We start from the raw sequence: 25,538 nt of genomic DNA on the forward strand, positions 1-25,538 counted from the left end.
CCACTCTGTTCCCTACAAGTCTATTACAGTGACCACACTGAAAACAGAAATTAAAGTGACTGCCAAAAGGTGACAGAACACCACACAAAACATCTCAGACTCCCTCAACTGGGGGACAGAAGAGATGCCACAAGGAGACACTCATCCTCCTTTAGTCCACAGCATTTACTTCAAGCAGGATGCGAGACTGAAGTACAAATAAATCCTGCCTCATTTCCCTTTCAATGGAAGAAAGAAAAATGAGGATCCCATGGGTGACATCGCCCTTTAATATTGCAATTCCGCACATGCCACAGAGGTGTTTTGGTGAAGCAGCTTGGAGTTTTCACAGGCAAATGCCAGTGATGGGTATCCTGGTTTTGGATTGGATAGAGATATTTCTTCCTAGCAGCTGGTGTAGTGCTGTGTTTTGGATTTAGGATGAGAATAATGTTGATAACACACTGATGTTTTAGTTGTTGCTGAGCAATGCTTACACTAAGTCAAGGACTTTTCAGCTTCTCATACTGCCCTGCCAGCGAAGAGGCTGGGAGGGGACACAGCCAGGACAGCTAACCCAAACTGGCCAGAGGGATATTCCATGCCATATGACATCATGGTGAACAAAAAAAAACCACACCAAAAAACACTGGGGGAAGTTGGCCAGGGTGGGCAGGGACCACTGCTCAGGGACTGGCTGGGCATCAGTCAGTGGACTGTGAGCAACTGCATTGTGCATCACTTGTTTTGTATATTATTTTATCATTGTTCTTTTCCCTTCCTTCTCTGTCCTATTAAACTGCTTTTATCTCAACCCATGAGTTTTACCTTTCCCCCCCCCCAATTCTGTCGCCCATCCCACTGGGGGGAGCGAGCAAACAGCTGTGTAGTGTTTAGCTGCCTGCTGAGTTAAACCACAACAATGTGGGACACTAAGGACTAGATTTAAAAGATATTTTGGCACCTAACTCCTACTGAAAGCAATGTTTCTAAAGTGTCTAAATACTTTTACAGGTGATCTGATTATATTGAACATTTCTCCTTTACTGGATTTGGAAAGATAGCAAATATAAATGCATAGTTACAATATGTTTCTTCATGGCAATAAGAGTATAGGAAAATCTACTTACTTTTTGTGACAGCCAATTTCATTTTTGGCTATTTCCACAGACTATATATTATGCAAGATAAGAAACATTAGAAAGATACCCAATCAAGTGGAGTATCTCAGAATTTGAAGTGCATGTTTAGGAAAGTACAAGATTAATTCCTATTAGTCACCACTGGGATATAGACAAAAAAAGACATCTTTCTGTTGAACGCCCTGTCATGTTTTGTATGGATAATTCACTGCATACTCTACATGGCACTGCAAGGAAAAAAGGCTGACTATGAAACCCAGCTATGTTTGACTCCATTTAATATAAAAGCAGTTATTGCCAGTTTTCAACGCTACAATCAACAATTCTCCAAGAAATGTCATTCAGTGAGGATTTTTATGAGACAGGGTATCTAGCAGATAAATACAGCTCACTAACTATTACAGTGTTTTCCCCTGATGCTTTTATAGGCTGTTTGCACAAAACCAAAGCAGTCATAAAATAAGCCACCTGTAAAGGGTTATTTTACCAACAGTACTAGAAATAGATACTTCAAGTGTGGGTGAACAAAGTGCGAACCATATGGGACATCGCACAGATTTGAATTGGGGACTCTCACTCCTCAAAAGAACTGAAGTCAAGGCGTATTCCATATGCAGCATTCTATTTGTTTGAAAGTTTGAACACTGGTGCTGCTACTAATAGTTCACTGTCAGGTGAACCTGCAGTAACTCATTTTGCAGGTATTGGATAGAGCAGGTTCAGAGAGCATTGTTAGTTACATATCCTTAAAGGAAGAAGCCTTACAGAGAAGGCCCAATGTGGGTAAAAAAAGAGCTAAAAAAAAAATAACAGAAGACTATTTACAACTTTCTTTAAACAAGGCAATTGTGCAGAGGCAGGTAATTAATTTGTAATATTTGTATTTAGTCATTAATTGTTTCAAGATGCCTATTCACGTCCAATCATGATTATTCAGTTTCTTAAGAAACTCTACAAAAGTATTTTACAATCACTGTAGGATTATACAAGCTTTATAATTCAGCTGACATAAGGTATCCCCAAAATAGCCCTTTTTTGCCTGTATAGCCTTTATCCTGTTTTATAAGACAGTCATATCTTCTGAAGTGCAGCTGGAATATCAGTCATTTGCTGAATCCATTGCATCAACACAAAAAATTCTGTACATCCTGATAGAGGACAGCGCTCTGCAGGAGTGAGGTATAAAAATAAACAAACAAACTGACCTGGTGTTGTAGAGCTCATTGCTCTTGATGGAATGGTAATTTGCTAACAGTGTAAAGCCAAACTGCAGCAGAAGTTGTTCAGATTTTGAAGTTCTTCCAGAAGCGAGGAGAATCTAAATAAAAGAAAAACACCTTTGACCTATACATTAACAACATAAATATCATCTCTTAAAAATTAGTATGTCAACTACACTTAAATAGAAGAATATTTGAAATATTTCTCAAACTAAAGATTCTTTCTTTCCTGTACATTTACTGCTGTAAATTTAAGAGTTGATGACCACGGCAAACAATACTAAAGCTAAAAACCCTCAAGCTTAAGGGCAGTCCAGATTCAGATACGAGTTTGCATTACAGCCCATCTATACTCACATAACAATATTAGAAAGTAAAGGATTAACTGGTCTTTTCTTTCCACTAACATCAGGGAATTACATGAACTAGAGTTTGAAAGACTTGAGGAAGAAATACCTGGATTATATCCTTATGGCTAAGCCATAAATGGCCAATTTATAGTTTTACTCTTACTGTAGACATTGGCAGTCAGCATTAGAACATGAATGTGCAGAAACAGATCTGCATTCAAGTGCCTTTCTGGAATATCTACTACTACTTTAATTTCCAATCTTTACATCATTCAGAATAGAGTTTGTTGAAATAATTAGCATAGTTGAATGGATCTCCCACTAGTAGCTAATGACATCTTGACACCACCAAGACAGCTGCTGATAGCATGGGCTGCTCAAGAGTAGGGCAAGGCAGGTGCTGCAATTTGGCTGAATCCTTTCACACCCTCATGGTGTTCTCCCTTCAATGCAAAAGCAGAGACAAAAGTGTTCCTCTAATGTTCCCATCTGCTGAAAGTTTAAAGCTGCAGAGAAGAGGTTTTCAGGGAACTAAAATATATTTTCATTCAAGTGTGATATAAACAGCATAATGGGAGAGAGAAGGTTGTAGTGCACCAACAACTGTGACAATCCTATTCAGCCATTGCTCCTGAAGCATTGAAGTAATAAGAGATATTCTTAGTGAGTATTTTAGCAGCTTTTGTCACTTTTTAAACAGCCAACTGCACATTTAGTTTCAAGCTGAGCTCAGCCAAATTTCAGATAGTAACTTACTTTTTAACCAAGTATAATCATTTAAGTTTAGCATCATTATCATTCAAGAAAAGGAAGTCACACATTTAGATAAGTAACTTCTGCTCTTATGCCCACTAAAGTAGCTTGCTCAAACAGGAATGTTATTTGGATACATCCAATACTCCAGCAGACAGCATCTGTAAAACCAAAATTCATGATACTTCATGAAAATCCCGATTTCTTTCCCTTGCTTACCTCATGCATTGAATTTCATCAAATATCAGATGGAATTACTATTAAACTGAACAGCCTCTACTGTTAATCTAATCCAAAACTGGTCTTTGGGCACATTTTTACCTTGATTGAGGCAGGCAAGTTATTTCCCCTAATAACTCCAAGATTTGTCAATTTAAGTACAAGTGCACAACACAGGCTAGCCAAGTTCTAAGATTATTATTTAATTTCAGGGAGCTCATTATTATCTTACCAGCTACACAATGAAAAACATTTTCCAGTGAATCCAACATCTGTTCATTCAGTATCCAGCCTCAGCTGTGACCACATGGTATCTCACAAAGTGAAGTAAGACATTAATGCTTAACTATGCACTTTAGAGTGAATTTTCAGTAGAGATTTAAACTAAACAGAGTCTGGACATTAGGATTTGACTATATTCTAAGGCAATCACTTTTATAATCACCATAACTAAACATACTATTTTGTCCAATTTCACTTCAGAGACCCTCCCATCTAAGTGCATATTTGAAGCTAGTATGACCAGAAGAATACACAGTCAATTCAGACTGTATGCTGAAATGGCTAAGCTTTCACCTCACAAACTTACACTTTTTTCCCCAATAAAAATAATTGCAAGTAATTTGGGATAGTTGTGTGAGACAGCAAGAGATCAGCAGATAGGCTTAGCATGCTCCTGTCAGTGCAAACACTGACATCCCGTACTCCATCTGGATTATGGATACCAGCTTTGATAAAGTTGTAGAAAGAAGCTGCTTCATAGCTCTTCCATGCTTTTCTGGAGCAAGGAACTCTTACTCTTTGAGGATAATCAAGTTCGGAAAGACTCAAACAAGCTAGACATACATTAAGTTCACGTGACTGATGGGATGGATGCTCCCGTAAGTGCCAAGGGAGCTGGTCGATATTACTGCAAGGCCGCTACCAGATTACCTTTGGAAGGTCATGACCATCAAGGGAGGTTCACAAAGACTGTAAGAAAGCAAACGCTACTCCTGTCTTCAGGAAGGACAGGAAGGAGAACACAGAGAACTGCAGGCCAGTCAGCCTCATCTCAATTTCTAGGAAGGCAATGGAGTGAATAATCCTGGAAACAATTTCCAAATATGTGAAGGACAGGAAGGTGACAGGAAATAGTCAGCATATATTTATGAAGGAGAATTGTGCTTGGCCAACCTGATAGTCTTCTACAATGAAATGACAGGCAACACAGATGAGGGGAGAGCAGTGGATGTTGTTTATTTTGACTTTAGCAAGGCCTTCTGTACTGTCTTCCATAACATCCCCACAGATAAATTGTGAAATACAAATAGGTAAGTAGACAGTGGGGTGACTGAAAGCTGGCCTAGCTGCCACACTCTCAGATCACAGGTTGTGATCTGCAACCCAAAGTCCAGCTGGAGGCCAGTCACTTCAATGGAGCACCTAGTACTGCTTTTTATTGAGGAGCTGGCTGATGGAACAGAGCATACCCTCACCAAGTCTACAGATGATTCAAAATTGGAAGGAGCAGTTGACAGAGCACCTGATTGTGCTGCCATTCACAGGGTCTTCAACAGGTTAGAGAAACTAGGTCTGCTGAAAGTATGTGGCAAGGTTTGGGAGGGGTTGGGGGGGCTCCAGGGGTAGACTCTCTGGGAGAAGGGCTGCCATGTGCCAGTCACAGCTGGTCCAGCTGGCCCTGCAACAGCCCCACCACAGGCCAAAGCTTAGCCCATCACCAAAGTTTGTGAAGACTCTGAAAACATACTTAAGGGCAGAAGACACCAGACAGAGAGAAGAGGGGAAAGAAAAGTGGGAAACAGAAAGAAAACCAAGGTCAGAGGAAAAGAAGGTGCTCCATTGCAGAGCAGCTATGTCAAGAGCAGTGAAGAAGCCAGACTCTTCTAAGTGATGCCTAGTGACAGAATAAGAGGTAACATGCACAACAGAAATATAGGAAATTCCTTTCATCCTTCCAACATTAGAAGGCACTTTTTCACTATTAGTGGGGCCAGACATCTCAGGAACAGGCTGCCCAGCAAGTTTGTTGAATCTCCATCCTTGGGCAACCTGCTGCAGTTGATCCAGACTAGACGAAGGGGTGGACTAGGCACCTCCAGAAGTCACTTCCAACCTCCACTACTCTGTGATTCCATGATGTGGAAGTTAAGAATTTTTCCCTTTCAGGATCACCACACACAGCATCATTCATTGCTGTTAAACACAATGAGAATAACTCCCATACACAAAAGCATTCTGCTAGGAACCCCATAAAAGTATTTCTGTTGAGGAATTTGTAAATTCAACCGCACTAGTAGTCTTATATCATATGAAGTGGTGGTTGGCATCCTGCCTGATACTCTATTTCCATACATTTCTTGTAAATGCAAAGCTTTTAGTAGCTGAATGTTGTTGTTCAGGTTTGGTTTTAACAGTTCCTTGCAAATATGATACAAGGCTCATATTGTCAAAGCTCACATTTGGAACCATGAAAAATTCCATATCATCATATACAGAATTAGACCCACAATGCACACTCATTCAAATAGGCTTTACTGATAAGTTGGCATGCTTCATTTCTTTCCCTTCACTGAAGGAACGTCATAGTGTAAATTGGACAGTATGAACTGCAGTGCCACATATTTTTTAACATTAGCACTGAACTAAAGGAAAAAACCACAGTGCTGGCCACAGTACATTATAATTTTATGCAGGGTACTATGGTCCTTGGGAGATGCATTTATACTCCACCTCCACCCACAAAAAAACAGCACACAGTTCCCGATCAGTCAAATACTGACAATACTAAGGTACAGCAAGCAGCTCCAGGACTCAGTATAGACTGTCTGCATTTCCTAAAACAATCCACTTCAACTGGATGATAACTTGTTAACCAAGTTATCAACTTGGCATATGAGGCTATAGCACAATATACAGCAAATTAACACCTAGCTTCAGCTATATCACTGGCAGCGATGCAGCTCAGTGGCTTGCATTTGCTCATCCAGGAACAATGAACCTGCTCTTTTCTTCAAAAGGAATTCAGTAGTTCGTGTGCTCTGAGGACCAATGCAGCTTTGAAACTGCTACAGAAGAACAGCACAAGATGGAATGTAGGTCCTCATGCCCAGTGGCCACCATAAAGCTTACATTTCTCATGACTATAAATAGGTACAGCATTTTCAAGCAGAAATAAGCATTTCCAGTTAATACCATTCCTTTAAACTCATGTCTCACTGAACTATCCCAAGACTATATGCACTGACGACCTTTTTTCTATCTTCTGCCTATACTTCAAAATTATTTTGAGAATTGAGTTTCTGAAATAAGATGCAGTGAATACAAATTAACAGAATTCAGATGAAATAGATATTTCTACTCTTATTTCCACCTTCTCCAAGATGAATTTTTCATGAGAACTTTTGATATGAATCCATAAGCACATGTTTTTCAAAACTACATCCTGGAGGATCATCATTCTCCTCCAAGAGGATTTTTTACCCAATTCCATAATAAAGATATTTGTAAAAAGGGTTACAAAATCATTATGCAAAGATTTCATGGATAAAAATGAATGCTACACTTCATTAAATTCTGAACATGACAGGTTAGTACCCCTAATAACACATCTAGTTGATTCTCTGCTGGATATATTGTTTTAAAATAGATTTCAGTTCTTTATTGTCAAAGTTGTCTTGTACTTGATATCAAAATCCTGTAGGCCATTCACCTTAAGTGTCACAAAAAAGGAAGAGTAATTCCTTCCCCTCATGACAGCTCATGTGTTAAAAACTAAACATCTAAAACAGCTGTCAGAATTAGTACAAGTTCTGTTGTCCAACAAGCAGTTTAGTAAAAAGCAAGATTAAACTAAGTCTGAAAGGTTAAAACAATAAAAAATTAAAAACCCATCAACAACAGTTTTTTTCTACAGGGCATGAAAAACTTTATGGTTAAAAAATTCTTACAAATTACTGATATTTTACACAAAAACCTTGAATAAGTCTTCTACCATATATAATGAAAATCAGAGGGGGGGAAAAAAGAGATCAAGAACTTTTAAAAAACATGGCAATATAAAGACTGGAAGACAAGTTACACTGAACTTTCAGTAGAATGAATTTCACCCACATAAGCCAAATCCAACCCTTCTAACTGTATATGAACCTTCAAAATTTGATTAGGAAGCAAGCTGGCATAAGGAAAAAGAGACAGGGTCATGTGTTAAGAAATGGTGTGAATTCTAAACATGAAGACTTAAAGACATCAGCTCAAAGAGCAAATGGCTATATACTCTTTATTGCATTTCTATTATATTTGGTTTACAGACATAAAATAAGAATAAGGTAGACTAAACCCAGGACATTACACAGATTAACACTGTTAGCCAGTAACCTTTATATGCAAGTACAGTGCAGATTTACTAGCAGCATTATCAAAGTCTAGTCCAAGAGATACTGGGGTATATAACTGCTTTCAGGGAGAATTTCAGGGTTCCACAGAAGAGCAATGCCTTCAGTATCCAGAGCTCAGTGCAGGATTAAATATTTTTACAGTAAGGCGTTCAGGTATCTTATTCTTAATTAGGTAGCTACTTGACAACTTTTTGAAGTCTCTAACAATTTTGCAGTACATATCCTTGCAGGTTCAGAATTAAAGAACTACTCTAGCAGTGAGTTCTGGACTATCATGCTCTTTGTACTTCCCCAAAGTCAGTTCTGACACAGTGTGTAACAGAAAAGTATGTCTGTAAGGAATCCTCAGCCATACTACTAACATATGGCTAGTTTTAAGTCACAAGCATGGAAGTATACTGGGTGGCAGGAGACACACAATGTTATGCAGAAAGGGACTATATTATCCTAATTGCCTTTATTTCTCACCAGGAACACAGTCTCATTATCAGCTGCATAACTGCAAAGCCACCAACCAACCCCTTTTCCTACCTATCTGAACTGGGCTGCCTTTGCTGGATGCAGAAATTAAAGAGTCAAGGAAATCGCATTATTTCTTTTGAAGAGTAAGTTACATCACTGTACTTTTTCAATTACTCATATGCAATATTAAGCAGTTTTATACTGCACGCATACTGTGAGCGTATTACTTCACTCAACTGTTAGTGTGAAGGTTCAGACTTCTGTCTAGTTAGACAAGTCCTCCTTTCTGAAGATCTCTTAAGCAAGCAAAAGAACCATACAGCCATTTGATCAATCCCTTTTATGTTCACTATCTACTACAGAGATGAAGCAAATAAAATTTCTGAACAGCAAGATAAGATGATGCCTTCCATTAAAAGTGAGTCTTAATCAGTATTAATGTGCTGCTAGGCAGCTGGCTAGACTTCTGCTATGCCAATTATAACAAACTGGCACAAGCTTCTGCTCCATTTCCCAGTGAAGCCAGTTAGAAAGATGATCTAGCTAAAAACAACTACTTTTTTCAGCCTCATCAGGTTGGGTTTTTTTTTTTTTCCATAGAATGGTTTGGGTTGGAAGGAACCTCAAAGATCATCTCATTCCAACCCCCCTGCCATAGGCAGGGACACCCTCCACTAGACCAGGTTGCCCAAAGCCCCATCCAACCTGGCCTTAGAACACTTCCAGGGATGGGGCCCCCACAACCTCTTTTTGAACTTGTTCAGCACACAGCTGCAGAAATACTTCAATTGCAGCTTAAGTTGTCCTATCTCCCTCCTCCACACAAGCTACTGGGCCAGGACAAGAGGAGTGCACATCAAGCTGTGCCCCCACAAAGTAGAAGTGAGGTGCAAGATTCATCCTGCATCAAGTACTACCAGACAGTAGCAGGGACCTCACCAGGTGAGGGACTGGCCTGCACGATGCTTTCACAGCGAAAAGAAGATATGAGACAACTTAGCCTCTTTACGTACACATTTTGATTTTAATTTTTTCAGTTACGCCAGACTTTAATCAGTATCACTTAAAAATGTTTTGGAAACAAAGAGAACTGCTGCTAGGGAAAACCAAATCATATAAAATTAGGAGGTCACTGAAGCACAAATTTGACTTCTATCACTTCTGCCACTTGAAGCGCTGTAAAACATAACTACAGCCAATACTATATCACTAATCGACATACACAGGCACTTCCAGAGAGGAAGAGTTCTCTCCTGCATTCCCATAGTCCTGGGAATGAACCTGTCATGTTCATACATCTCATGAAACAACAAGAATTATTAGCCTCCCTATGGGAGTCTGTATGTCTTAGACTCTACACAAAGAGACGACTTATCTAGAAGAGAAAGCCTCCAAAGGGAATCAAAGACAGCTGACCTGGGTTCTGAATCATCCTCTGAAGAAATCAGTCTTGCTTTCCTTCTCAGCTCTTAAAGGAAGCTGGTTAAGTTAAAAGGAAAAAAAGACACAAAAGGAATTTTAAGAGCAACTTCACGTGTAAGCTTCCTCACACACTGTAAAAGTTCTATTTGGAACCACCAAAAATTTACTTTCAGTATAATTGTTTGGATTAATTTCCCTTAGACATATTGCAATAAAGTTTTCTGTTTCCCCTCACCAAAACCTTCCTCAATATGCAACAATTAAACACTTTGATGCAATCATAAAGATTAACACTTGGGGTTATCACCACTGCCTTCAAAAAGGCTAGAGTGAAGTTACAGGTAAATACCCTTGAAAAATCCACACTCATGTCTGATATGTTTATGTATAGATACTAGCAGAAATAACCATATTCAACAGAACCTGATTTGCAAACAGTTCTTATTTTTAGACCACAATATGTCTCTGTAAGCTTTGCTTTGACACTTGGTTTGGATGAATCCAGACAAACCTCCAGGTGAATCATCATAGTATTCTGCTACTCTCCAGCCCTTCCACAGAAGCTACAGAGTCATCCATGGTGTCTCCAGAACCACTGTTGCTACTTCCATTAAATTAGGACCTAAGTGTCCCATCCAGGATTCAAACCACTCAGTAAGACATTCAGTACTCTGTTATGTAATAGATGCTTACAAGTTATCAAAACCTTTGTGAAATGCCAAGAGATGGAAAAGAGCTCTTACACCATGCCTCAATGGTCTTGAATTCGCACACTCATGTGGCTTGTGGAACACAGGTCTCAAACATAACCTTCTGATGTCACATGTGTATTGCCTTCCCCTCTAAAGAAATCGTATCCAGTCTTGGACGCGTTCCCTCAGTGACACAGGCACATACAAAAAGCCATACCAGAGTCTTTAATTGTTTAAGCAGTTATTTGCATCATTTGACAAGTAATAATTTTTTTAGAGCTTGTATTAGAAAAATAAACCTTTCACTGAAGCTGATGCTTTGAAAAACATTTACATTGAATGTCCTTTGATGGTGGATTTCCTAACAGTAGAGCTTTACTTGCCTTCACAGGACACTTTTAGGATTAAAACTGACATTTGTCAAGAATAAGGTTCAGCAGGGACTAAATAATACATAGACGTTTGATTATTACTCTGGCATTTTCAGCACCAGAATACAAACCAAGAAAACAGACTTTCTGCATCAGGCCGTTAAACCAGATCACAGGCAGAAGTCTGAAAATTGTTTCATGCACGATTAGTTTTCTGTGGTTTCACTAATGTCACTGCGGAAACAAACATAATCTTTGAAAATATGTAAGTTAGTATTATAACACATTCTTAATATAAAAACTTGCCAGCCACAATACAAGAGACTTATTAATGCACTCAGGTGATGAATTGAACTCAAAGCAGAACTTAGGAGAAAATTCTGACCTCTGCTGCAAGTGCATGTGGTCATTTAGCAATAGCACTAAGGCAAAATAATGGGAAAAGCTAGTGACATTCATAAAGGTCATGGAAAGTAAGTCTTCTGCAGGAAGGGAGGGAGGGAGTTAAAAAAAAAGTAACTAAACCACAACACAACTCATATTCTGACCAAGTTCTTGTCTACTCTCACTCAGTGTCTGAGGGTTGAGCAAAAATAATAAAACAAAGACCCAACACACATCAAGTCAACTGGTTGTTTTTGTCCCATCAGATACTACGGATATACATATACTTGCAAATATTTTTGTGCATCAACTTAATTACAAGCAAGCTTACACATTCGCGAATCTCAGATATAAATATCAGGTCAGATATCAGTTCCAAAAAAGTTTAAGAACTTTATCTGCAGCTTGTTGCTAGATAAATCTCATTTAATAAAATTAATTCTGTATCCATGCACTTCTGCATCTAGCTACATACATACAAAAACTAATGGACTTCTTACCAAGTGACTCAGTTTACCTTCTTGTTAGGATAACAACCATGGCAAGTACTCTAATTTGAAAGATTTCAGTCATTTTAGTTTCAACTGTGTGGGCTTGTTCTTTCACCACTAAAATTCAGTTTTGATTTGCAGATTTAATATACATAAGGCCAAGAAAAATCAAAGCTAAAACCACCAAGTTTCATGAAGACTTCAGGAGTGGAAAAAAAAAAGAAAACACACAAGCATAACAAAACACCCCCAAAACCATGCCAATGCACATGCAAGAAAAATCCAACTTGATTCAGGCAAAAACAAAAGCACAACAAGCAAAGCCAGAGCTAAAGATGACTCAACACTTGTTTTCACTTAAACAGCAACCCTGACTGGATGAAAACAGTTTTAAAATCAAACTTGGTTTTGGCAAACACTTCAGAAGGAGCACTGCAGAACATTGCACCTGCCATTATAAACAAACATATAAATATGTTGTTTAAACTCATTAAAAGCTTCATTTTTTTCTTTCTATTCTTTCATAATCAGCAACCTGAATACCCATGGAAGAGAGTGCATCTGTGAACAGACATGTTAAATTCAGTTGGTGCCCCTCAGTTTGTTAAGGATACAAACTTAGAATGCTCAGATGTGAAAGAAGGTTTTGGGGGGTTTTTTTGTTATTCCGTAAGAGTGAACAGGTATGCAGATGTCAACCAGTCAAAGAGAATCACAGAATTCATTTTATGCTTCAATGAGATTGTATTCCTCTTGCTGTTGCCTCTAAAAATAGGTAGAGGCATAGCAAAAGCTATTTTCTTACACACACACACAAAAAAAAAAAAGAGTATTCATCCCTGTCTTAGCTGGTAGGTAACACAACACTTACGATAGATTTGGATAAATCAAACTATGTTAATCACAAACATGAAGTAATGCAATGATTTTAATTACTGCTGCATAACTAAGAAGCCAGCAGATTTTGAAACTGAAAGGGAAATATGTCATCATTAAAAAAAGATTTTCAGGTTGCAGAAGCAATTCTAAATCAAACCATAACCTGTCAAACTAACATAAACAAAACTAATGCCAAACAAAATAGGACATTTCTTAAGCCTTTGGGACTCAAAAGCACATAGATGGATTAGCAAAGGCACAGAGGCAGGAAGGGATATGACAGAAGTAGGGGAGGTGGAAGAGAACCCAGTTTCCAGCACGCTTCTGGGGAAGCAATGTGACAAGCAACTTTTCTACATCACTTTCAGCAAGATGGATCTTCCAGCAGTAATAAGAAAATGAAAACCAGAGTGTTACAAATTGTAATTCTAACACATTCTGAACAAACTGGAGATAAAAGTACAGATGCAGGGTTTGTGAGTACACCAGAAAGGAAAGGGGGTTTAGGAGTTTACAAGCTATTCAATACAGAATTTAACAGTTCGCTTTTAGGAAAACTCAGGTTCTAAACTGATAGAAATAGAATTCTCACCTTCCCCCCCGCATATGAAAACTACATATGAATGAATTGTCATCTGCCATTCAAGTCACTTTGGTAACCATATTTCTATGGGAAGTTAATGAAAGCAGTCCTAGATTTTTTCCACAAGAAGCATAAGAGAAAATAATTAAAATTATAGTATTATATTTAGATTTACTTCCAAACTGTTGTAGCAAGTAAATCCAGATGCACAGGATTACATTTTGTATTATTTTTACTGGCATAGTCCCAACAACCTGTCAACAATCCATGACAACAACTACAGCTGCAGATTTCCTGCTGCAGACTTCTCAGGGCAGATACCCAACTCCTTTTGTTTTGTTGCAACACCAACCATACTGCAAATTCAACTAGAAACAAGTTTCAACAGAAGTGATGTTCAAAAATATTATGCATACCACACCACAGACTGGTAAACAAACATCACATTGAAATATTTTCCAGTATATCCAGGTTTTTTTGACTTAGTCTAAAGATACTAGTTTATTTTTTATTTTATTTTTAAACTTTAATAGCACAGTAATCAAATTCCTCCTGAGTTAAGGACACATGGGCAACCTCATGGTTAGATTTGTCTAAGAGTTACAGCAAAGTAAAACCTAACACAAAATTTGAAAGCAAGTAGAACAGCAAAAAATATGCCATGCTTCATGAAAAATGCCTTATCTAATTATTACTCAGCAATTTATTATTATTAAATAAAGACACAGATACCTTAAATAAAGGCACAGACATTCACAGTGAAAAAGTCCTTTGACTTCAACTATGCTTTATTGACAATATAAAATTCAAGCTTAGAACCAGTAATTACAGAAAAACTACGTTGTCCCACAGCTGGAAGAAGCTACTTTCCTCATGAACATAAACATCCCTAACCATAAACCTGTGGCTAAAATAGCCTGCATAAAAGCGGATGAGGTCTCCCGAGAAATGAATGTAGTGATGTCATCTCCTTTCAAAACCCACTCAAATTCTGAGTGAGCCAAATCTCAGGTCATTTCAGGCTAAAAACAACCACCAGGCAAATGTAGCATAAACCTTCTTTTTAGAGGTCTCTAGTCTAGCTAAAGATTGAGCAAGACTAAGAGGTAATATCCAGAATTTTTTATTAAAGATTTGATTAATATGCCAATCATGAAATTTAATAAGAAGTGGCACAGGTAACTGATTGAAAACAAAATAATAATCAAGAGTAACCTACTTGCCCATAGAAAGACAGTTATTGAGTAGTCAGCTATTTTACCATGAGTACACAACCTGACTTCCCAGTAAAATGAATTGGTTTCATAGAATTGACATTATCTTGTCTGAGTAAGTTAAGAAAGACCTTATTGCAGCCCTTCAATATATAAGGGAAGCTTACAAGAAAGATGAGAGAGGCTTTTTACCAAGACCTATAGCAACAGGACAAAGGGCAATGGTTTAAAACTGGAAGACAGCAGATTTAGATTACATATTAGCAAGAAATTCTTCTTTATGAGGGTGGTGAGGCCCTGGAACAGGTTGCCCAGAGAAGCTGTGGATGCCCCATCCCTGGAAGTGTTCAAGGCCAGGTTGGATGGGGCTTTGGGCAACCTGGTCTAGTAGAGGGTGTCCCTGCCCATGGCAGGGGGGTAGAACTAGATGATCTTAAGGGTCCCTCCCAAACCACTGGATGATTCTAAGTTCACATTTACATATTTTTCTGAGTATGCTAAAAGAAAGATTAGTTGATGCTTTGTTAAAAATTTAAAGTTGTTCTAGATATTGGTGTGAGGTTTAATACTGATGAAACAGCTACCAGTGTGAATCAAAGAAAAGCTTTATCAGTAATTTATAGCATTGCTAACACGACTACAAAAAACTCTATAAATACTACAGTAAGCACACAATTGAACCTTTGCTGACAGAAGTTAACACCACACAGCCTTTTGACTTTTCAGGGCTAAAAAAAAAATAGCTCTGCAGATGCTGCAGCTACCCATGTATTGCATTAGTCTGTTAACATTGTTCCATTCAATCACCTTACAAAGCTCTTCTTTAACACCTAGAAAGACCAAAAAGATGCACCTCTCATTATCACTGACAAAGCCTTATAAAGCTGGCATTGCTACATTTTCAACCCTTCTTTTTTTGTTTTAGTGTAACTAGGAAGAAACCCAATTTCTTAAAGGCACATAAAGAGACCCAGTTGCAGCCAGTCAAGAAAAAATAACCCCAAACCTGAGAAACAAAACAGGAGACAGAAGAGGACATGGAAAAGGTTAAGAGAATTTGCTAGGCTGCCAGAAGATGATCTAAGATACTTAGATTTATCCCAAGATATGCCTTCAGCTAAAAATAGTCAATTATTATGATAAAGATACAAGGAAAAAGTAAAAAGTTATGATGGTGTTCAGAAATGCAGAATTTCCATTCAGAAATAAAATGGAATTATGGCAGCATTGGCTGAGGCAGGGGGAACCACAGCGAAAAAAATTTAAGAGGTGCAAGGCAAATCATGCAGTAGGCAAATCAAAGAACCCCCAGTTTCATATGCCTTTTTGATATTTAAATAGAGCAAGACAAACAAACATCTCAATTTCAGCAGGGAAAAAGCATTTTCAGGGGAAGTAGAAGATGTGTATATACACATATTAATGCAACAGTAAAAATTCAATCCTACCAAAATGTATGGCAATATTCTGAGTTTCTACTATTTCAGTTTCATAATATTTAAATATTGACATGGTTCAAGTTCTGGACAATAAAGAAAAAGTGGTATCTACCACCTCTTTCAAAGTTTCATGCTTTTTTAATACTTCACAAAAATAAAGGATCTTCACACGCAGACAAAAAAGTCAATGTGTCGAGACCCAGGAAGCAGTTCTCTTCTTCCCCTGCCACAGTTAGTCATAAGACTAGAAGAAAAGAGTGAAGTAACAGATACTGATAAAACACCAGAAGTGTGGCGTTTTCTCATGACATACTTCATATAGCAAGAAAATTAGGCAAAAGGTTCAGAAAGAAAAACAATAGGCTTTTCTCAAATAATACAACACCTCTTTCAAGTCAGGACTATCTGCTAATACTGTCAGTGAGAAAGACACCTTTTCCTCGGGATGCAGAGGCTTTCATTACCTATGTTTAGGCACGGAAGTAACAATTAAATGGGAGCATCTGCCAAAGAAAATGCAATACAGACTACAGCAGCTGCTTTGATGAAAAATATGTACTATTACTGTTTCCCTGCCACAGCAAAAACCTCAGTTAGAGAGAGGCATTTAAAGCTACAGCTCTGCTTTCTCAAAGTGAGGTCAGTGCCATAATAAATCCAATATAGAATTCTAGAGCTTATTTCACTGGTGGAAATGTTATTTCCACTGTTAATGTTTAAGATATTAGAATAAGAAATAACCTCTTTCTGATTCTATTACAATATATACTATTGAAAGACATCGGTTGTCTTTGTTATCTCTGCATCACCTCACTCTAAAAACCAAATTGTTCAGGGGCATTTGCACCTTACCTTGAATCAAACCGTAGGTCTTGAATACATACAGCCACTCTGTGTACTCAGGACAGAAAAGCAGAAGCAACACCACAATTTTATTTCAGGTAGATCTACAGCTTCATAGATTCTCATCAAGTTCTTCATTCTAAGTCATTTTGTATACAAGGAAAAATGCTGTGGGTCTATCTCAGCCAGAACTGCATCTCCCACAACATCTGACGCTTACATAAAGTGTACAAAAAAGTGCACACCAGCATCTCCAAAGTTTACTCTTCCAGTAATTTACTGTTTATGAATTTCCCAAGCCAGAAGCCTCTTGCACTAAGTAGACCTTAAAAGATTTTCTTTTGGTTATAACCTTCATTACTGAATGACAACACTAAAAAAAAAGTCAAAAAAGCCATTTTTAGATGTGTGTAAATCCCTTCTCTTCATACAAGTGAGGATATTAAGCTTCAGAGATGCATATTGGCCACAGCAGATACGCACTTCTCAATCTCACCCCAACGGCTGTGTTTAATATGTTAGTGGACACACACCTGTCTGCATCCTACATCTGATTTCCAAAGTGCAAGACTTGAACCCTATCAATGCACATTGTCATAAACTAATCACCACAAAAGACTTTTACCATTAATAACTTTGATTATGACAAATAACAAAACTCTATACTGTCTCTTCACCTCCTGGTAAAAGAAAGATCAGAAAGCAAAAGCTACCTTTCCTTCTACTGCTTACCTGGACAAAAGACCACTTTTGGTGCCTGTACCAATGTAGAAGCAACTGTGACAGCAACCATGGCGGACAGGTAAGCATTGTCTAATGAGTGTTTGCACTGGTCTACTTCTTTCACATGCTTGCTTTATATTTTATTCCCCCCCCTCCCTCCACTGTTTTCTTAGTGATAATTGGGTATTACCAATAAAACCAAAAAGCAGCATCTACACAAACTTTCAGGTGCATTCAGGAAAATAGGAAAAGTAAGAATTGGTTTAAGGTCACACACTAAGAATATGCAATTCCAAAGACCATGTTGTTGGGGGTAGAGGGTTCCCCCCACATTGGAAATCTAATCCACACACCAAGTCAGAACTGATCTGCAATCTCTTATTGATGGCACAAGGAAAAAAATATTACAGTAACATTTAAAGAGAATGGAATTAAGGATTCCTGCTGATAAAAGATATAAAACACAACCTGCAAACACAGTTTATGTGAAATTAATCTCTGAAATACCAAGACAAAAAATATAGTTGGGAAACTTGAATTAACATCATACCTTACTCACATCAAGCCAAGGTTTCCCTGACACTACTGAAGAGCTTAGGTTCCCACTGTGAAAAAGTTGGGGGTGGGGAGGAAAGAAATAAACTCTTATATTTTCTAGAAGTCCTTGTGCCGAGAAGCAGAATCCTCCAGGTATAGAAGAAAATCACAGTTTGCTGACAGAGAGCTTGCAGTCTAGCTGCATGCCCTCTCCAAATCAGCCACATCCTGTAGTAAAGTGGTAGGTGGGACACAATAGAACCAGCATTGTCTCCTACCTGCAAACCACTCGAAGTACCCATGGCCTAAAGATCTTGTGCTTGTTAGACACATGAATATTTTGGTGCACAGCTCATAACCTGAGGAAGGCTAGTCACCTAATTTTGGTCAGGTGAGAAAAACAGGTCTGGATAGTTAAGCCAAGAAGTAGAAGAATGCAAGAACAGGACACAGAGGAAATCAACCTTCAGCACATGTCTCTAATAGACTTCTATCTTCCATCTAGAAGGACATGTTAAGAGCTACCAAAGAGAAAAATTACTCTCCTCCTGCTTTGCACCCATTCTTGGAGAACTTGGTCCAGAAAGAAACCAGTATTTAGATTTTTGCTTTCCAGTTTAATCTAGACACTGTGTGGCTCCATTCCTCCAGCTGTGCTACAGCCTGCTCCCTTCCTCCATCCCTTTAAACACACAGGCAGCACTGAGCAAGTAGCTCTTACATCAGTAAAGCTATCTCTCGTTTAGATACTTCTACCATGAAAACTGTTCTTCTGTACACCAAAGAAGTTACATTTTACCATCAGTATTCTGGAAAGTGTCTTGTGGTTTGGGTCAACTATCTGAAATCCTGAATTTCTTAGTCTATCATTACATCAAATCAATACCTAATTAACCTCGGTAGGGGAAGAGGAACTCAAGTCTTCAAGGAAAGTGAGTGTTGTACACAGGATCTTAAAGAAAAAAAGGTTACAGGGAATAGCAATCTTTAGTCTTCAGCAACACATTGCTTTTGTATTACTTTCAGGTATTCAGTAGCAATCCATTAATTTTGAAACCAAAAATAGTCCTAACGCCATATCAAGTTTCCTATGTAAAAAGCTCTCTTGAGATTAAGACACAAGAGAATACTGGCCATATTTAGACCCACCTTTAGTGAGCTTTTCTTAACCAGCTCTTCTTCTATAGCATTGTCTACTCTCCAGTTGACCCACTGTAAAGTCACGGCAGCTTTTCTTCATTTACCCCATATCTCCTAGTCTCTTGTCATTTCCATGATAACCTGCTGCAGCTACAGCCCTCTTGCAACCTCCAATTCTTCTGAAAAGTCTATTAGGAATATTGTGGAGTATCTGCACAAATACAACTAAAGAACAGCTTACAGAGATCTCTGAGGCCCTTTCACTGGCCACAGCAGGTACTCCAGAAGTCAGAGCTATAACTAATGCGCCGAGATGTAGCTGGTACTTGGTGACTACTATCAACAGTTCCAAAGCTTTTTTCAACACCACTTTTTCCAGCGATCAAACCCACTCTGCTTGCGATTGCCACATCACTCAAGTGATGAGAGTCGGTCATACAGGTCACTTTGATTATGTTAGAACAGTAGATAATCAGACTAAAATTGTGCCAAAAGCATGAACAACGCAGCAGCTTGGGATGAAACAATTTGCTCTGGTCCTCCTGTTCAGACACACTAAATCCATTTTTGTTCGTTACATTACTCTTAGAAGCTCCAGTCATTTGTAGCACAGTAAATTAAACTCAATCTCTTTATTTTTATATTCCATTTTCCTGTGTCTCCCACATCTTATTCCATACTATACATACTGCCTGGTGCGTTGACTTACTTTAGCCCTTCAAAGGGGTTTGCCTAGTATTAATTCAAACTTGACTAATTTTTGAAAAGGGTCAGTGTGCTCATTACAGGTTATTCTATTCACAATGCTGTGGTCTTTATCTGTCTGTTCGGACTCATTAGCTGCATTTATGCAACTAAGAACACATTTACAATGCATGCTCTTTGCACAATTTAAAGACCTGATCTAAAAAGGGCAAATTTTGTTCCAAGTCATCCAAAAAACCCGATCAATGAAACTAGTCGTGAACATGAAGCTAGGCACATACCTTACTCTTCACCAAAAAAAACACAGCATAATCACAGAAAACAAAAAAGCCAGGCTCTTACTCAATTACAGTGCAATATTTGACCCCCATTTTGCCCCAAGTGCATCTAAAAAGCAAACAAAAAAGTAATTGCTGTTACATAAGAAAAGGAAGGACAAACAAGTTTAATATCTGAAATGCACTAGCTAAAGACACCAAAAAAAGGAGTTAATTTAGTTTCAAAAACAAAAGACCTAAACAACCTAAAGCCATGCTTAAATTCAATTACATCTTGCTGGCACTTAAAAACAGTTTGTAAACTGACCATTACAAATAATCTGATTAGGTTAATAGTGACTACTTGAAGGATATATTCAGAACAGAGTAAACCCAAGCCTGTTATTATCAATATCATTAAAGACCTAATCAGCATATCAGGGTGGTATCAAGCTCAGAAACTTCTAAGTCAACACTATGATTAAAAATGAGGGAAAAAACAAAACAAAGAGCTGTCAACATACCAAAACACTCAAGATCAGATTTGATGTTGTAATATGTATTCCAAACATACTCAAGGCTAAAATGTAGTCTTTTCAGATAAGAGCTAGCTTAAACTGGTAACATCTCAAAGTTCAACAGTTCTCTGTACACTATCCTACACCAAAGTAACTCTCCTGGTAAGCACCTGTATTAAGTTTTAACACTTAAACAAATTCTTCCAACACATCACAGTTTGACATCCCCACAACAATATCTATCAAAACATTCACCAAACATAATTAAGGAAAACATATCTCTCAAAAACTTACATCTCTATGCTTATTTAAGACCCACCATCTCAAAACAGCCCCCAAGCTAGCTACTATCAACTCAGCCCTTCTCTTATAAAAGTCATTATCCTACTACTCAGATGCTCCCTCTCATCGCCTTAATTTGCCCATCTACTCATCATGCCTTTCTCCCCAGGTGCCAGTATTACCACCAATCTTGTGAGTCAGCTTTCCCTCTAAATTTACAGATTTCCTCCTAACCATTTTCTCTGATCTCATTATGGAGCCTCAGCAACTACCCTGTCAATGCACATCTTTGTTTACACAACTTTAGTGTTACCTACAATCAATTAATATTGATATTTTTTAATATTAAATAGCTCAGATCAAGCTTTAACAACTTTCTATAATTCCTTTCTTTACTGGCACGTTCCCACTCCCAGATGATATGCATCCAACTGGTTGAGTGTCCCAGGTGTTCATCCAGCACCACCTTCAACCTGGGCTTCTCTGATCAGCTTGCATCAAGGTAATGTTTTGCTTGGTTATCTATGACAACCTATGTCATTTCATGGCATAGGAATGCTTCTGTACATTCCCGTGATTTCTATTCAGTTATCTGTGTACTTATTTTTATTTGCTAATAATATAAAAAGATGGTCCTGTTTAGATGTGCTCCCCAGCCATCAATCCAATAAGTCTGATCTTTAAAAATCCTTTCTTTTCAACACTGCCCACTGATGTCACCAAATGCTACAATTTGCCTTCCTGCATCTATGGGGTTTTTTTCTTTCACTACAGCACTTCCACTGTTGCTGAAAAACAACAATGTCAAAGCGTTCCTTCATCTCATATGAGTCATATTCATCACTAAAAGTCAAAGAAAAGGCATAAAAGAAAATTGAAACTCACAAAATAAATCTAAGAGCTTTGCTATCTCGGTAGTGTGTCATCATTGTTTTCTTCAAAAGGTCTTTGTGGATTGAAAACACAGATAAGATTCTCAATATGTGCAATCTTTGCTTTGAGCTAAATCCCTAGCTTTCTACCAAGATTATTAGAGAAAATGTATTTAACCTCTCTACATTAAAAAAATCACTGCATTCAAAGAATAGTACTATAATCAAACTGACAGGAAAAGATCAAAACCAACAGGGTAAGTACATTTAAATTTAGGCAGGTACAGTACAACTTCTATAGAGCACTGAAGTCCAGTATGTGTCACGGATACTTTGAAAAGTATCAGTCCTTGGTTTCACTTGGAGTACTTCAGTGTATGTTCTGCAGGACCAAGTTCTAAATTATGAAATTGAAATTTGATTATAAGACTAGATTTAACAGACACATGTATTTCTGATAACATCAACCCACAGCGTGGATTTATATGCAAAATTTAGTTACTGACTATAACTTGCTTACTGTATTCCATTTGCTGGTGCTAGGTATGTCACACCTTTTCTCTATGTTAGTCAGCATTTAAAATAAATGTGAAAATAAATGAAAAATAAATTGTACAAACAAGAAATCAAGTTCCGTACATACTGCATATATGTGCAAATATAGCGTATTCAATACTACTGCATGTAGGTATTGCAACAGTGAATTTCAGTCTTTTTACAAAATTGTCATACCACATGCTTTAATAAATAGCAGCTTAAAATTTTTATTTAGCAAAAGTGGCTCTGCTGAACACTGTTTTAAGTATACTTTACTACTGAGTTCATTACTTTTGATTACATTAATTTGATTTTAAAAGGGTATGACATGTATTTTAGAAAGAAAGAATTTCAGTTTAAAGCCCTGTGAAATAAATCAAATGAAAAAGGTGCAATATTTAAAATTGCAGGTATCTAAACATTTCTACAGAAAATACTGTGTTGAAGAATTCTAAGATAAAAAAATCTTCATGGTTCATAGAAACACCTGGAGAGAAAAGTGAAATCTCTATAAGAATTTAAGCCACAAAAACTGAAAAAGTAATCCCACTCAGTGTGACAAGGACTCATCAGAGGTACAACTGTGATATAAAGACAGAGTGCTGTGGAAACTACTCTAGGGAAGAGTTGCCACAGCATGAGTGCTTTTACAATCCATTTAGAAACTACACAGCGGGAAGGAGAAATGAGTTGGGAGAAAGAGAAGAATTTCTAAAGCAGGTAGTTTGAAAGAGGAGTTTGAAAGAAAAAGTTATATTTTTTAAAAAAGCATTCATCCAGAAAATTAAAAGCTTACTTGGAGGAAAGAGGTAAAGAACCACTTTTTTTTTTAATCTGGTTGTATGCTTACTGTTAATTTCATAGCAACTGTAAGTGAATTTTCCCTTATCAATGTGTGAAACAGTTGAGAAAAACCATAATTACTGTTTAAGAGTCTTAAATGATATAGATGCATAAGCCTGACTTAAGCCCAGAAAGCTTTATGCCAATTTTAAGAGCTGAACCGAGGTCCTTTTCCACATTATAACCTGTCTGCATATCTACATTTGATGGTGAATCTAATCTAAATGAGATCTGACTGAAGGGATTCATAAATGCCACAGGAGGAAGGATGACTTGTTGTGATCACTCTGAACAGAGAAAAGAAGTGACCTCTTCAAGCGGTAGCCGCATACTTCCCCTTAGAGCTGCAGAGAAGCAGCAGTGCTATTAACAAGTTCTTCACTGATGTCCTTATGGATGTGAGACCTTCTGTAGCACTTGCTGAATACTCTGTGTTCACCCACTTCCTCAAACATTCAATTTGGGAAGAAATATGTTGGTATCATTTAAAAGGCAACTTTCTAGGAAAAACATTCAAGGAACAAGCTAAAAAAGGTTTGTTGCCATGTTGCCAAGCCATATCTCACCCTCCCTTTAGCAAGCCTGTACCAAAGCTTGTGTGTGAAAATTAGAGAAACAGCCATTTCATTTCTACAGGAAATCCCTTGGCACAAGTCAGGGTGGCACATATATAGCAATGGGGAGATCTGCGAGCCGTATGCGACCACATTTGGAAGGCCACATGTGGATGTATAACTGCGCCACCAGTAAAATTTCATGGTCATACATCAGGACCATGAATAATGTCAAGGTACTCCAGGAGGAGGAAATATTCCAAGTTGAAGTTTAAAAAAAGTTCAGTATCCAGAAACTGTGAGCTTTATCCTGGGCTTCATGTGGTATCTGCCCCTTCCATGCAGCTCTATATAAAACATTCAGAGGCTGCCACCAACCCTGGTAGTGTATCCTAGGGGCACCTTCAGTGAAGCATCAGAGTAATCTCCAGACAACCTCTCCTGCCTCAGAACCTTCTCCCAGACCCATGCCAGAGGCACAGCCTAGAAACAAGTCCTCAGATCCCTCAGACAAGTTTCCTGGATCTCACTGACCTCCCCTAAGGTACTGAGGAAGAACTAGATAAAATTTGTGTCTACAGCCACTGATTTTGCCAGTTGGACAGAAAGTAAGTTCAAGGATAAAGATATATAGGCTCTGCCTGAGGACACATGCTCTTTTAGATAATGTGCCAGACAACCTGCCCAAGCAGTAAAAACATGGAAGCTGACATCTGAAGAAGTCAGAATTGTCCCTTCCCCCTCATCACTCCAAAACCTCCTCTTACATGAAAATCACCTCAAAGAAGACAAAGTTCGAGGCTAGATACATGTACAGGTAACTTAATCTGATTCAGCAGAAGAGAAAACCAGATGTGACAGGCTATATATCCTACCCAACTGCCAGCCCCCAGGACTGGGGGAATTCTGATCTATCATACCACCTGTATCTGACAGGAGGAGGAGATGTGAGCTTTTACATACAACCAACCCCCAGCTGCAGAACAAAAGTTAAACACGGACTTGTAACTCCACCAGGCAAGGCAGGCAATGAAGCCCTGCACTGAAGCACCACCGTGACCTCTTGAGTACTGCTCTAGAGACTCCAGTTCTCCCAGCATTCTTGTTCGCTACTGGAACTGCCTGCAGCTCAGTAGACACCTGACTACTTAAGAAATACAAAACAGGAAAACTTGTTACACAGCAGGACCTCCAGGCTTCATTTCAGACCAAACACAGCTGTCCCACTTCTAGCACTGCTATGTCAGCTCTCTCCTGGGTATGACTGGGACAGATCATCAAGTGAAGCAGTGTTGTCATAAATAGAGGGAGCACACAACTGCTAGTCTCAAGTGTCCACTCCAGTCTGAAGGAGGGGGACTTGATTCAAGAGTGTCTTGATCCGCTTATTCAACTCAGTCTAGAAACACAAAATAAAGTTGCTTTAAACCATTTTTGTCTTTAGGTCCCCTATCCAGGATGTATTTCACAGTCTGCAAAGCCGCAGACCACAGCTGCTGTCTCTAGACACCTGCTCACTCCCCTGTATCCTAAACACACCAGATATTGTTTAGATCTATTATCCTGGTCATGAGCAGGCAAAGGATCGGAATCATGTGGGAAGTTACCGACCTGGAGAACCAGAGACTTGAGGAATAAATAGTAAACCTAAGCTGGTTTTGAATGTGTAACATGGGCGGGACCTGGCCAAAACTGCTGATGTCCACGCTAGGAGGACACACTCATGCTGC

At 38.3% G+C, this 25,538-nt stretch overlaps 1 protein-coding gene across 2 annotated transcripts in view; it reads right to left on the bottom strand.

The window, feature by feature from the left end:
- The window catches only part of HDAC9 (histone deacetylase 9), a 484,926-nt gene that overhangs the window by 444,421 nt on the left and 14,967 nt on the right, over nt 1-25,538 (bottom strand). For both annotated transcript variants that reach the window (XM_054816934.1, XM_054816943.1), the window contains exon 2: nt 2,327-2,439. In XM_054816934.1, the coding sequence (XP_054672909.1) occupies nt 2,327-2,345 (19 nt within the window). In that variant the 5' untranslated portion in view covers nt 2,346-2,439. The remainder of the gene's footprint in view (nt 1-2,326; nt 2,440-25,538) is intronic.

Source organism: Grus americana, chromosome 2 (genome assembly GCF_028858705.1).
Source record: "Grus americana isolate bGruAme1 chromosome 2, bGruAme1.mat, whole genome shotgun sequence".
In the NCBI taxonomy this organism is placed as follows: Eukaryota; Metazoa; Chordata; class Aves; order Gruiformes; family Gruidae; genus Grus; species Grus americana.